The 15623-nt window shown below is 39.9% G+C and overlaps 1 protein-coding gene across 1 annotated transcript in view; it reads right to left on the bottom strand.

Annotated features, from left to right (window-relative positions):
* The window catches only part of NLRC4 (NLR family, CARD domain containing 4), a 47380-nt gene extending 35169 nt beyond the window's left edge, over positions 1-12211 (bottom strand). Inside the window, exons 1-3 of the mRNA XM_006835275.1 lie at positions 12172-12211; positions 8484-8744; positions 5749-7743 (exon numbers count right to left, since the gene is read on the bottom strand). Of these exons, the coding sequence (XP_006835338.1) occupies positions 5749-7743; positions 8484-8744; positions 12172-12211 (2296 nt within the window). The remainder of the gene's footprint in view (positions 1-5748; positions 7744-8483; positions 8745-12171) is intronic.
* Between the last annotated feature and the right edge of the window lie 3412 nt (positions 12212-15623).

The following is a 15623-nucleotide window of genomic DNA, read 5'->3' as shown; positions in this document are numbered from 1 at the left end:
CTACTCCCGTAAGGATTTACACCCTCGGAAACCCTGTACAGGGTCGCTATGGGTCGGAACCGACTCGACGGCACTCAACAACAACAACATAATCAATGTAATGAAACAAGTTATATGAATTGTTGAATGTGAAACTAATGATGTGCCCTGTAAACTTTCACTCAATCCACAATAAAAAAATAAAAAAACACACACACAAAAAAAACCCAGTGAACTATACATTTTTAAGGAGTGAATTTATGGTATGCACATCATATCATGGAGTCCTGGTGTGGCACTGCATGGTAATGCACTGGACCATAAAGTCAGTTTGAACCACAAGGTCTGTGGTGCAAACCTATCAGCTGCTCCTTGGAAACCTATACAGGGTTGTTATGCGTTGGAACTGACTCAATAGCTCTTAACAACATTTTGTCTTACTAGAGCATAACCCACCACTTGTCTTTCAGTTTGTCATACGGTGGTTTTCATGTTGCTGTGCTGCTGGAAGCTATGCCACTGGTATTTTAAATACTGGAATGGTCACCCATGGTAGACAGGTTTTAGAAGCTTCCAGACTAAAACAGACTGGGAAGAAGGAGAGGCAGACTACTTCTGAATGTTTAAATATTGAAAACCTTATGAATAGCAATAGAACATTGTCAGATATAATTGTGGCAGATAAAAACAGTATGAATAGCACCAGAATATTGTCAGATATAGTGCCAGAAGATGAGCTCCTCAGCTTGGAAGGCGCTCAAAATGTGACATGGGAAGAGTTGCCTCCTCAAAGAAGAGTTGACTGTGATGAATCAAATGGAGTAAAGCTCTCAGGACCTTCATTTGCTGATGATACACAACTCAAAATGAACAGAAGCAGTTCAGGAAGATAAGGTCAAGTATTATTATAATGAAATATGCAAAGACCTGGAGTTAGAAAATTTAAAGGGAGCAACATGCTCAGCATTTCTAAAGCTGAGGAAAAAAATACAAGCCCCGGGTTGCAATATTTAAGGACTCTATTTGCAAAATTGAATAATTCAGAAAGCACAAAAAGAAGATGGAAGCAATACACAGAGTCATTGTACCCAGAAGAAATGGTTGGTGTTCAACCATTTCAAGAGGTAGCATATGATCAAGAGTCAATGGTACAGAGGAAGAATTCCAAGGTCCATTGAAGGCACTGGTGAAAAACAAGGCTTCAGGAACTGATGGAATACAAACTGAAATCTTTCAACAAACTGCTTCAGCACTAGAAGCACTTAGTCATCTATGCCAAGAAATTTGGAAAACTACCTGGCCAACTGATTGGAAGAGGTCCACATTTTCATCATTCCAAAGAGAGGTGACCTAGCAGAATGTGGAAATCATTTGACAATATCATTAATATCACATGCAAGTAAAATTTTGCTGAAGATAATTCAAAAACATCTACAACAGTACATCAAAAGGGAACTGTCAGAGGTTTAAGCCGGTTTCAAACAATGACTTGGAACGAGGGATATTATTGCTGATGTCAAATGAATTTTGGTTGAAAGCAGAGAATACCAGAGAAATGCATATCTGTGCTTTATTGAGTATGCAAAGACTTTTGACTGTGTGGATTATGACAAGCTATGGATAACATTGTGAAGAATGGGTATTCCAGAATACTTAATTGTGCTCATGAAGAACCTGTACATAGACCAAGAGGTAGTAGTTTTAACAGAACAAGGGGATACTGAATAATTTAAAATCAGGAAAAGTGTGCTTCAGGGTTGTATTCTTTCATGCTACTTATGCAATCTTTATGCTGGGAAAATAATTTGAGAAACTGGATTATATGCAGAAGAATATGGCAACAGGATTGGATGCAGATAATACAACCTTGCTTGCTGGAAGTGAAGAGTACTTAAAATACTTGATGAAGAAGAGAGAGCAAAGACCACAGTCTTCAGTATGGGTTGCATCTCAATGTAAAGAAGACAAAAATACTCACGACTTCCCAATAAATAAATCATGATAAATGGAGAAAATACACAAGTCAAATAGTTCATTTTGCTTATGTCCACTACAAAATTTATGGAAGCAGTAGTCAAGAAATCAAACAAGTATTGCATTAGGCAAATCTGATGTACAAGACCTCTTTAAAGTGCTCAAGAGAAAAGATGTCAGTGTGAGGACTAAGGTGCGTCTGATCCAAGTCATGGTATTTTCAATAGCTTCATATGCATGTGAAAGTTGGAGAATGAATAAGGAAGACTGTAAAAGAATTGATACATATGAATTACAGTGTTAGAGAAGAATATTAAAAGTACCATGGTCTTCCAGAAGAACAAATAAATCTGTGTTGGAAGAAGTACAGTCAGAATGCTCCTTGGATGCCAAGATAGTGAGACTTTATCTCTCATATTTATGACATATATAATCAGGAAGGACTAGTCCCTGGAGAAGGACATCATGCTTGGTAAAGTGGAGGGTTAGTGAAAGACAGTGGAAGACCCCAACGTGATAGATTGGCACAGTGGCAACAGCAATGGGTTCAAACATAACAATATTGTGCAGGTGGCATAGAACCAAGCAGTACTTTGTTCTGTTGTGCATAGGGTCGCTGTGAGTTGGAATCAACTTGAGGGCCCCTGACAACAACCAAGCCTAATAAAAAAAATAAGAGTACCAAACCTTTTAAGATTGTTAAATTGTCTAAATGAGCTAATACATTGGTTGTTGTTGTTAAGTGCCGTCGAGTTGGTTCCGACCCATAGCGACCCTGTACAGGGTTTCCAAGGTTGTAATTCTTTATGGGAACAGAAAGCCTCATCTTTTTCCCATGGAGCAGCAGCTCATAGTTTCGAACTGCTGACCTTAAGGTTCACAGCCTGATTCGTAGCCACTACGCTACCAGAGCTCTGTAGTGCATTAAAAATACCTGGTATCTGTGTTCGATTATGCTGTTTATTATTACTATGGTTACTACTACCTATCTTTTTTAAGTCGCCAGCTTGGATGAAGATGGTACAGCATAAGTAAAGCCCAGAGAAATAGATACAGGAACTGAGGATGGTTAAGGAGGACTACATACTCAGACGGGACTCAGAAGGCAAAATAAAAAGCAATCATTGAATATACATAAGGAACTAGCTTTCAGCTAAGGAGCCCTGGTGGCGAAGTGGGTTAAGTGTTGAGCTGCTAACCATTAGGTCAGCAGTTCAAACCCATCAGCCACTCCATAGGAGAAATCTTCACTCCTATAAAGATTTACAGCCTTGAAAACCCTTTATAGCATTATTATTAGTCAGAATCGATTTATGGCAGTGGGTTTTTTGGTGTCAGCTTTTTGTTACAAGAAAGAATATGGACTAGTTAGAAACTCAGATGTCCAACATAGCCAGGGAATAATGCTATTTTGAGAAATAAGACTGGTGGAGGTATATGCACAACTAGAAATGATGGGTCTTGTCTGAAGAACAGTGGAGTCAATCATACAATTCTAGCTGCTTTTTACAAAGTGAGAGTGTGGGCATATTGTTGTCAAATCTAGCAATTTTTAGGAGAAATAAGAAACCTGTATTTTCACATGCTATCTCCCAGTTACAAAAAGTTGGCAACTTGGAGGGAAGTCATGGCTATGGAATGTGAGCAGAAAGGTGATTTTTCATCATAAATCCTTTCATAATTTGGCTCACGTGGATACATCACACACACAAAAATAACTGAATTAAAAAATTAAGAACAAAACATTGGCAACCAATTTTTTAAAAATTAACACTATGTAGGTTAAATGCAACCTCCAGTTTGCAATATCAGCACAAAGAAAAAGCCATCAAGAAGAAATTGTGAGCTGGCTGGAACAGAAAAAAAAACATCTGTCATAGAACCAACTCCAACTCATGTTGACCGCAGGTATATCAGAGTAGACCTGTGCTCCATAGAGTTCTCAATGGCTGATTTCTCAGAAGTGGATCGCTCCAGGCCTTTCTCTGAGGTGCCTCTAAGTGGATTCAAATGTGGACCAACCTTTTGATTAGGAGCTGAGCATGTTAATTGTTCACACTGTAATAAAGTCTGGGTAACTTTCCACAGTCTTATAGAAGGAATTGCTACATTGAGTAGAAGGTTGAAATGATCTGTACAAAATTTCTAGATTCTTAGAATACCTAAAATCACAGAAAAAAACTTCTCTGTGAGCAGATAAGTAAGGCAGATCAGGCTGGTAAATCACTTGTGAATTCTGACTAACACCAGATTGCTAGTTAAGTAAAATAAGGCTCCTGCACCCAAAGCTTCCCTGCATACAGCAGCCCTGGCCCTGAGAAGGCATGAAGTCTGATCCACAGAGGTGGGGAAGATACTTGCTTTCAGTGTTATTTGGAATTTGGGGAAGACTTTCATTTACCCAGAAAGATTGCCCCTACAAGTCTGAGTCTGAAATGTCTTCATCTTAGGCAAAGTTTGTTATTGAAATCTTTCAGAATGCAGATAGTTGGAGGGTAGAGCTGGGTATGTTCTACAACTTCACAGATGGGCCAGTAGTTTCTGCAGGTCTGCAAGATGGATTTCCTCTAAGACTTGGAGATGGGTATAGTGCAGTGATTTACTTACCTATGACCCTTCTAGTTACAATCTTTGTGACTCACACACAATGATTGGGTGAAACTATGCAAATAAGGTGCTTGTGGTCCACCAAGGGATTGCACATGTGAATCAGAAGAGACCTCCACACTGATGCCTCACCCAGAGAATTGGGATTTACCAGCCTCCACAACTGTGTGAGCCATGTCCTTGTTAGTTTTTGAGTTCTATGTTATGTAGTGGATTCTAGAACTCAAAGACAGGAGAGGCAGAGTACTGAGGGGAGGAAGCAATAGTTGATGTTAGACATGATGGAATGGTACAGCATTTTGGAAAATTGGATATTTGAAACATCTTTAACCTCGGCCTCAGAGGAACCAGCTTTGTGCTGATCCTTATTTGTTTTAATTATTCATTCAGTGGAGTGTCACTTGGCAAGAAAGCAATGAATGTTGAGTAGAAACAGAGATGCCAAAAAAGAAGATGATTTGCTAGAGACAAGCTTAACCTACTTTACTGCTTTTCACTATAGTGCTAGGGCTGGGAATTTTCAGTTTCAACTTATAGCAACCCTGTGTAGGGTTTTCCAGGCTATAAATCTTTACTGGAGTGGAAAGCCTCATCTTTCTCCCATGGAACGGCTGGTAGTTTCGAACTACTGACCTTGAGGTTAGCAGCCATACTTGTGACCATTATGCAACCAGAGCTCCCACTTTACTGCTTTTCAATTAGACTATAGTGCTACCCCTGAGAATTTTCCTTGTTGTTATTGCTAAGTGCCATCGAGTCGTCTCCAACTCAGAGAGACCGTGTATAGGGTTTCCAAGGAGCAGCTGGTGGTTTTGAAATCAGGTAGCCTGGACCTCTCCTTCCCTCCCACCCCCACCTTCCCACCTCCCTTCCAAGTCCTGGTACCTCCTAGAAACTATAGTTATTAGTTGCCTTTTAGAGTCAATTCCAACTCATAGAAACCTTTCTCTGTGTAGTACAGAACTACTTTATAAAGTTTTCAGGATGTGACCTTTCAGAAGCAAGTTGCCAGGCTTGTCTTCAAACTGCCAACCTTTTGGCTAGTAGTAGAGTGCTTAACTATTTGTGCCACCCAGGGACCTTGCTAGAAACTATTAGGAAATTTAAAACAGTACTATATGATATCTAATTTTCCCACAGTAGCTAGCCAGGCATCATTATGGTTTAAACTACTGATGTTTAAAATACCTGCCAGCCGTTGAGTCTGTAGGTCATGAATGCTCAAGGTTTTCAGGTTTGTCACGGATGTGATGTGTCGTTCATCTTCTATGGTGAGCGGACTGGCATCAATCATGAGAGAATGAATGTTCTTGCAGGAGCTGAGAATGGGACTGAGACTTCCAGCTATTCCGACACATCTTTTAATGTACAATCTGAGGCTTGTGGCTGAGCTGAAAATCTTCCCCAGATATTTGATATCTTGTTTATTCAACTTGTTGAAATCTCGGAGCGTGACATCCAGAGTCTTAAATTCCTTCTTCCAGTTGAAGAACAAAGACACAGCCCTGCTGGAAATGTAGGTTTCTGAGGTCTCTCCTATGTGGGTCCTGCTGGGGTCTTCTGCAGTCTTGTCACATGAAACTGAGGCTCTTCCATAAAAGTCCAATTTAATGAAGTCCAGGGCACTTGCACAATTAGGCAAGTGTTCAAAAAAGTCAAATAAGTAATCAGGAATGTTCTCTGAGTTAATATATAGGCTTTTACCACGAAAGAAATCTTCAAATTCTTGACTCAGAGTTGACTTAGATATACTCTCATGGAATAAATGGATGCCACACTCTGCAAAGGAATTTATGTTTATGGTTTTCAGAATTTCTTGTTCAGTGGTGCTTTTCACGTTTTGTATAGATTCCTGCCTCCAAAGAGGCCTCTTGGCAATGGAAAGCCCATGGAGGCTGCCATGTTTGTACACTGTTGCAAGATGTTTCACAATGATCCGGGTGGCTTCGGCAGATGACCCACATGTGTACAGGAGTAGGTTACTGTACGTGGAAGTAATGTCTGAAATGGAAGCCATTTTCTGCAAATAACCATTCCCTTTGGTTACCTCCTCTGGCTCATGAGATGTCAACAAACTGCTGAATCTTCTCCCTGCTGTGTACTCCTGGAATGATTTGTGAAAGAATATATACTTTGGCTTAAACCTTTGAGCTGTGTATTTACAGAGGAGGCCAGTTGTCAGTAGGACATCCTCATTGACGCTGGACACATCCTCAGGTTCGAAATCAAACCTGTGGCAGAACACACCTTCCAGAGCTAGGTCTCCACAGTGATCGAGGCTCCGAGTGAAGTCACCGGCCGCTACACCTTTATGTTTATGCTTATTTTTATGAACCAGCAGATCATAGAAAGTACGGAACAGTGTGGTTTGTGTGCTAGCGTGGAACTCACTCTCCCCCATCTGGATTGCACAAGTGATAACCACAAAGAGTGGAGTCTTCATCAGATTCCTCAAGCTTCTGGATTTCTCAATCTGCATCAACAAGCCTTCAGCAAGCTCCTTTATCAGCACTTCCCGGATGAGAGTCTGGGCACTGTCCTCGGTCATGTCGCCCACCTCTACAGTCAGGGCACCGAACTGCCTGATGTGCCTCAGGCACTCGGTAGTGGTGGTAACGATGACCATATTCTTGAAGCGGTGGTTTTCCTTAATCAGAGCTTCAATTTCTGAGCAGTTCTGGGGTTTGAATTCGTTATAGCCATCAAGGAGGAACAGAACTTTCTGCCGTAGCTTCAGCAGTGTGGCCAGGAAAGCCCGCTTCTGCATTGTGTCAGGTATATCCAGCAACTGATCACACAGGCTTTCGAAGAGTCCACCCTGGGCCCTGCTCAGGCGGAGAAAGAAGACAAATTTGAACTTGGACAAAGCTCTGCACTTTCCGGAGGCCCAGAGCATGGCGATTCGCTGGAGCAGAGTGGACTTTCCTTTGCCTGATTCCCCTTCGATGAGGCAGGGACTCTGAAGAACTTCCAGAAGACCACTCAGGGTTAGCTGCTCCGTGCGATTATGGTGTTGGTCCTTCCTCCACAGGACAGGTTCTGTGAAGGTGCTTTTCAAGTTAAAAATGATGTCAATATCCTCACCGAGGGGATAGAAGTTCAGAAAAGATGGAGTGTGGTATAAGTCCTTTAAATCCTGTGCCAAATTGTCTAAGTCATCTTCTGACATCTGGTGAAAAAGACCTGTTAAGGAAGAAATGATGTTAAAGAGGACTCAAACCTGTTTTCCCAGAAACCAGAGTTCTGCAGAAGGAAGCAGAGTGATGCTTAGAAATCTTCCATTGGTGCCTTTAATCTCTTCCCTAGTTCTGAGCTGGCACAAAGGGTTCCAAAAATCTCTTCCAGGTTTTCCCTGTCACCTCTCCTCTCCTTTCCCTTTGGCCTTCTGGTTCCTCCTTTCTATCAACAACTTTAAAAGGGGATGTTAGGGTCATGAATTTGGGTTTAGCAGAATAAAAGCTTACAATGATGGTTAAGGGTAACTTTTAGTAGATCTAACCTTATCTTTGATTCACATTTGTCTTGACATAATTTACTAATTAAAAAATGGAAGCTAAGTTAATATTTTATAAAAAGCAGGATTATTCTCTGAATTTGTCAGGCTCTATTTTCCATGATGTATGGAGTCATGGAGTAGGTATCAACTGGACAATTCACCCAAACAAAATCCTGGTCAGACTGAGGAATGCTGGGCACTACAAAGACATTTGCCTCAATAAAAGCATTTATGGTCCAGTTTTATTTTGAAGTGAAAGAATATTAAATCATTCTCTAGCAGGAGTTATTTATCTGGTGCCACCACCACAGCCCTCAGCTACGCGGCTTCGAGAGGGAAGAGAACAGAAGCTCTGTCGAGGGGATTAGGGACCTCCTTTATAGCTTATTCTTTGTATAGAAACAGATAAAAGCAAATTAATACTTACTTTGTCCATTTAAGTCCTGAAATAGAGGATAATTCCACTTTTCAAGAGATTTAAGAAAGAGGTTACAGGCCTCTGAACCTTTCTTCAAAATCATGTGGATGATTCCTCTTGCGGCATCCTGCTCAACCTTCTCACAGCAGATGATACTTACTTCTTCATAATTCAGAACGTTCAGTACAAATAGGTCGTCCGTAATTTGCTTGATAACAGTTATTCCCATCCTTTGAATGAGGTCTTGACTATTCTCCTTTATAAAATTCACTGAGGAGAAATTTAAAATATGTATATATATAAGTTGTTGTTATTGTTACTAAGTGCTTGTGAATCAGGTCCAACTCATAGTCACCCTGAATAGGGTCCAAAGATTGATTGGCTGGTGGATTTGAACAGTCAGTTTTGTGGTTACAGTCCAGTGCTTTCCCTACAGTGCCACACCAGGACTTGGTATATATATAGTGTGTAATTAAGTGTTGTTAAGTACCATGGAGTCGGTTTCTGTGCAGGATTTCCGAGGCTGTAAATCTTTACGGGAGCAGAAAGCCTCATCTTTCTCCCACAGAACCGCTGGTAGTTTCGAACAGCTGACCTTGCGGTTGGCAGCCCAACTTTTAACCACTACGCTACCAGAGCTCCTTGTAACTTGTACAGATATATGTAATTTGTATATATATATATATATATGTAATTTGTATAGATATATGTAATTTGTATATGTAATTAGTATATATATGTAATTTGTATAGATATATGTGATTTGTATATATATATGTGTGTGTATATATACATATAATTTGTATATCAGCATCAATTGCCAGAGTGTTAAAATCATGACTCTTTTTTGCCTTTAGAACCATCTTGAGTTATTAGAGATGTGAAATGCTTGACTTCCTGGCCTTTAAGAAAAGCTTTTCAAAGTCCTTCCTCCTTAACCCCACAGTCCATGGTGAGCAAGATGGCTTTACTTTGGTGATTGAGAAAGGCGAACAATCTTATCCCCAACATAAAAAAGTCCCAATTGTAGTCAGAGTGGTTAAGATTGTGGGAGTTGCAGCCTTGACACAACCTGGGTGCCACCACTTGCTCCCATTTGTGTTACTTCTGAAAGTTACTAAATCTCTTTGAACCTAGTTTGGTGATTTGTTGGTAAATGTTTACCAAACTGGCTCTCTGGAGATAAAGGCCTGAATTTACCAGTTTTCACGATGTAACTTTATCCACAATGACTGATTTCAAGCTAACAACATGATGTGAACTGACTAACAAAAATTCAACAAACTGGTAAGAACTGGCTTCAGCATGCCACTGGTTTCTTATCTATAATTGGGAATGTTATGGTTTGAATTATTGTTGTTAAGTGCCATCTAGTTGGTTCTGACTCATAGTGACCCTGTATAGGGTTTTCAAGGAGTGGCTAGTGAGCTTGAACCACCAGCCTTGCACTTCAAACCAACCTTGCAGTCTGGTGCATTAACCCACAGTGCCATACCAGAACTCCTGTGGATTGAATTGGGTCCCCCAAAATATGATGAGTTCCTAACACCTGCACTGGTGAATAAGACCTTGTTTAGGGACTTAGGTGTTTTTTTTTTTTTTTGCAGATGTTATCAGTTAAATGAAATGAGATCATATTTGGGGGGCGGTCCTAATTCCAATCCCTTCTGAGTTGTATTTGAAAAGAGAGAGGGGGATAATAGAGCCAGGTGATGATGGAGGCAGATGCATTCTTAAGTGGCATAGGTATGTCAAGGATTGCCAACAGCCACCAAAACTAGAGAAGGCTCAAAGAAGGAAGTAACATAACTGACACACTAATTAGAATGCCTACTCTCTAAAACTATGAGGATATAAATTTCTGCTCTTTAATCCTTTCAAGACCAAATAATTTTCTGCTTTGAATTTTTGAAACCTTGCATTTTCAGTAATGGAACGCATTTTGATTGAAAGGAAAAAATGTTTTTCAAGGTAATAGGATCTTGATATAATTAGTGGATACACATGTACTGAGCGTCTCTAAAGCTGGGGTTGGTGGGATGAGTGAGGCCTGTTTATTCAGATTTAGGTGTGGCACTATGAGTTAATATGCTGTACTTCAAGGCTGGTTTGAATTACAAGGTCAGTTCAAGCTCACTAGACACTCCCTGGAAACCTTATACAGGGGTCGTCGCTATGAGTCAGAACCAACTCGATGGCAGTTAACAACAACATAAGCCTCCACCAGATGGTTGCATGTACTAAAAGTGGGATAGCAACTTTCCATTAAATTCCAGAAATGTAGTTAGGCACTGTATGTCAAAAAAGTGTTAAAGCTACCAATTTGTAGTATCTTGTTATGAAATCCTCAGGAAACTCAGATGGGGATAAGAATAGTATTTAACTTATGAAGTTGTTATGAAATTCATGTATGAGGGTAAATAAGAAAGTATTGTGTGTGGAACTTTAGGAAAAGCACTGGACTGCTAACCACAAGGCTGATGGTCCTTGAAAAGCCTATCAGAGTTACTGTGAGGTGGAACCGACTTGATGGCACTTAACAACAACAACATAAAATTATAGAAACCTTTATTAAACAATAATATCAAATTGTGAAGCTTTTTTAAAAATGTGAAGCTGTTGGTTTTTTAAAAGTGTGGACAGGAGTGCTCTCCCATTTACCACTCCCATTTACTTTTTTTAAAAGTTTTTATTGCAAATTCAGTGACAGTTTACATGGGAGAACATCAGTTTTACGCTCACTGTTTCATTACAATGATTACAATCACTTCTGTGCATCATCACTCAACAGTATTTGCTTCTATTCCCTACATTGTTGTTGTTATTATAGGGCAGTGGGATGTACATCAAAATACTCATTTAAACAACCAAAGGGCACATTTTGCAAGCCTGCCTCCTGGCCGCCAGCAGTCTTTCTCTTTCCATGAGTCTGGAGTCCTCAGCTGCTCTATCTCTCCATGTCTTCATGTCTGCCTCCATCTCTGGTGAAGCTATTTTTTCTTGACATCTCCTCCATCTAGGTGTACACACTTCTGAAGGCGGTGTTTCCATCTTTGTAACCTTCCTCCAAAGAATTCTCTGTTCTTTAACTTACACCAAGTTAAAATGGCAGTTTTAGTATCCTTGAGGGACTCGAATTGTGTGCCTTCTAAATGTTCTGTGAGTTTGGGGAACAAAAGAAGTCTAAAGAAGCAAGATCAGGGCTGTAAGATAGATGGGGTAAAGTCTCCTAACAAAATTTTCATATCAGAGACAGCCCTAGCTAACCTAGAATATTAAGCAGGAACTTTGTGACAGGGGAAAATTTTCTCGGTGAAACTTGCCTGTCTTTTTCTCATCAGTGCCATTTCCCATTTTCTTAAAGTTCTTCCTATAAGTCCCCATGATCAAACCATATCCTTTGAAGAAATCTATCAAGATTACCCCTTGGGAATCCTAAAAAACAGTCACCATAACCTTCTGAGCTGACCTCAATGCCTGAATTGAACTCACCCAGCAGCGATCCCTTCAGAAGCCACATTTTGATTGAGCCTTTTTTTTTTGAAAGGCACCGTAACGAGACTAAGGCAAGTGTATCACTGAGAGAAACTGTCTGTAGTCATCTACTGATCTCACAGACTTGTTTAAACATGTGTTGTTAGGAATAAATCTGTACATATTTTATCTGGAACCCTAGTAGAAATACTTTTTTACTTACCCTCAGCAAGTAGCTCATACAAAGTAATAGCTGAATACATGCTGCTAGTAGCGTGGAGGTTAAAAGTCCGGCTGCTAATCTCACAGTCAACATTTCGAAACTACCAGCTGTTCCGTGGGAGAAAGATGAGGCTTTCTGCTCCCATAAAGATTTACAGCCTTGGAAATCCTGTGCAGAGCCACTATAAGTCGGAACCGACTCCACATTACTTAACAACAACAACTATTTTTAGCCATTAACTGTTACCACTACTCAAAGGAATAGCAAAGTTTATCTCCCACTGACTTTGGTCTTTTCTGAAGTGTATTACTATAAAACATTTGTCTGCATCCAGGGTAAGCTATCTCCCCTCTCCTGGTCTTTGGGGAAACCATGCTGTTTTGCATTTTTGTGCTGCCTAGCTCTGCAGGATCTAACTGTACCCAGGCAGTCCCTGGCAACCTGGAGAAATATCTACCTAGGTTCTCATGCTTAGACAATGTCTGTCTGGTTTTCATCCTTGACTAGGTTGCTCCTAGCTTTCACATATTTCTTAACTGATTACTTTTGGAGATAGAATGTGCTTCTCCAAATACCTCAAGTCTTCTCTGGTCTAAAATGTACCCTCAGTACCCCAGTCCCTACAAAGCCATTCCAACTTGATTTTCTCTCAGTTTACAGATCTTGACTCCTAACCTCAGCTGAAATGTATCACAACCCTATCTATATATGTTCTGTGAGGGCATCTCATCTCTCTCCTTCTGTGGTCTCATCTACTCTCTTTGTTTTTTCATTCTTCCTAAGGAAATGACTTCCAAGTGTGAGTCTAGTTATGGTCCTCATTTTATAGCTTAAGTAGTATATCTTCAGAAAGTTTTGGAGACCTGTGATCACAGGACAAGTTTTTCTGTCACTACATTTGTTGAATTGTAAAATGAAAGTAATGATTCTTTGGCTACTTCAAAGATGGATGATAAAGTTTGAATCAAGTTATGCACATAAGTCATTGTTCTGGATTAAACTGTGCCCCTCAAAACATGTGTAGTGAATCCTGAAGCCTGTCATTATAATCCCACTTGGGAACTGACTGCCTTTGTTATGTTAATAAAACAGGATTAGTATAGGATATGTCTTTAGTCAATCTCTTTGGAGATATAAAAGAGATTAAACAAGCAAGCCAGCAAACAGAGATGGGGGATGATTGAGGCCAACCTTATGCCTGTCCACATGGAGATCTCCAAGGAACCAGGAAACAAGATGAGGAGACAAGATTTCTCCAGAGCCAACACAGAGAAAAAGCTTTCTCTCAGAGCCAGCACCTTAATTTGGACTTCTAGCCTTCTAAACTGAGAAAATAAACTTTTGTTTCTTGAAGCCATTCACTTATGGTATTTGAATCATAGTGCTGTTGTTGCTAAGTGCTGTAGACTCAGTTCTGACTCATCGCCACCTTGTAGTTAGCAGTACAGTACTTACCCTATAGTACCATACCAGGAATCTTTCTATTATAGTAGAACTAGATACCTACGGTAGTCACATACATGAAAATGTTTCAAAAGTTGGCAGGTGCATTGCTACGTAACTGTAAATTGTTATTAACCATGAGGTATCCCCATGTGTGTGGACCACCATATGCCTTCCTTACTAAGTAGTTAGGAGAGAACAATGCTGTTGATTCATTAATTCAGCATTTATTCTTATCAGAATATCTTTGTCTTAGACCAGTACTGTGCTGATAATTGTGGTCCATATAGGCGCTGTGTAATATGGTAGCCATTAGTCACATGCCTCTGTTAAGAACTTGAAATATGGCTAGTGTAACTTTGGAAGTGAAGTTTTAATTTAATCTTAATTTATTTAAATTCAAATTTAACAAACCACATGTGGCTTGTGGTCACGGGTCCGCATAGCATGGGATGAAACACGACCGCAACTCATCAAAATGGAAATACCTGCAATGTGCTTGCCACTTACAAGGTTGATACACTGCTTCTTCACAATGATCTTGACAAGTGTAGCTCTCTGTTGTATGGTTGGGAGAATATGACTGAATAGATGATGACAGGTGACCAACAGTTTATAATATACATATGGCCATTCTTTGTGTAAATTCTGTCTAATTTCTGGTTCTGTTTTTTATCATAGGTTGCTATGTTTATAACTGAATTCCTAAAAAACAAGTATTTATTGGGAATCCCATAGATAACTAATCAACAGAAGGCAAGAGTTGATTTCTCATTCAGTATCATTTGCACTTGATGGGCTATTGTATTAGGGGGCTTCAAAAAGTTCACAGAAAAATTCCATTAACTTTCAATTCCATTTTTATATGAACTTTTTGAAATCTCCTCACATAATTATGCAGATGTAATTTTTAGTATACTTACTTATTCTGAAAAGTAGTTTCCAAATGGACAGGTCAAAGATGATCCCAATAATGTCCTTTTCTTTCTGTAAAACTATTCTTCATTCTGTAAAACCAGCAATTCAGAACCAGAATTAATTAGTAGGTAGAAGAAACTGGAGTATCTGATCTAGACTCCTCTTTTTATAGAGGAGATTATAGCCCAACGCAGCTAAGATGTTGCCCTAAATCCTTGGCTATTTATGGTAACACCCAAAAAACAAGCCAGCTCTTGAGACTCCTGACCGAGAGCTCTTCACTGTGCTCAACTTGAATTGTGCCTTTCTCTTCAAAGTTTCTTCCTGTTGTGACTGTTCAAAGGGCTACTTGGAATTACATATTCCAAGCAAAAAATCATACAAATCAGTCTCAAAATGAAGGTGCAGAGGGTAAGTTCACTCTAATTGTTCCAGAAAAGTAAAGAGTGTTATGAACTACAATCAGCTAGGGAGGAGGTTTTCATGGGTAAGATGAGGACAAGTGGTTTGGCTAGGATATGGCTGAGGCAATACAAGATCTTCCAAGTGAAAGAAAGGAGAGGGGCAAAGGTAAGAAGTCAGTGAGTATGAGGAATTGAAGGAACAGCAAGAGGAGTTATGGTACCAGGATACAAAGGGGGAAAGCTCTAGGAAGTCTTGACTGCCTAACTAAAGCATTTACTCTCTATCCTTCGGGACATTGGGAGCCCTGATGGAACTAAGATAATGTTCAGAGTAATATTTTAAAATAAGAAGCAGATTTCTAGGCCCTGGTATATCCACTACCATGAGTCAATTCTGACTTGTAGTGATTCTGTAAAATATAATAGTAATGTTTGATAGGATTTCTGAGACTGTAAGTCTTTGCAGGAGCAGACAACGTCATCATTTTCTTGTGGAGGAGCTGGTCGGTTTGAACTATTGACCTTGTGTTTAACTACATCCTAATATTCAACCCTGAGCTACTGTCCTGACTTTTCATCCTCCAAGACAGATAGTGAAGAAAGCAGTTCTCTCTTTTTCTTTGTCCCTCACACACTCTAAAGGGTGTGCTGAAAAGTAGGCTCTCAGAAGCCTAGTACATGGCCTAA

The sequence above is a fragment of the Chrysochloris asiatica genome, unplaced genomic scaffold (assembly GCF_000296735.1).
Source record: "Chrysochloris asiatica unplaced genomic scaffold, ChrAsi1.0 scaffold00016, whole genome shotgun sequence".
NCBI classification, from domain to species: Eukaryota; Metazoa; Chordata; class Mammalia; order Afrosoricida; family Chrysochloridae; genus Chrysochloris; species Chrysochloris asiatica.
The sequence above is the reverse complement of the archived record's forward strand: the minus strand, read 5'-3'. Positions and strand labels throughout refer to the sequence as shown.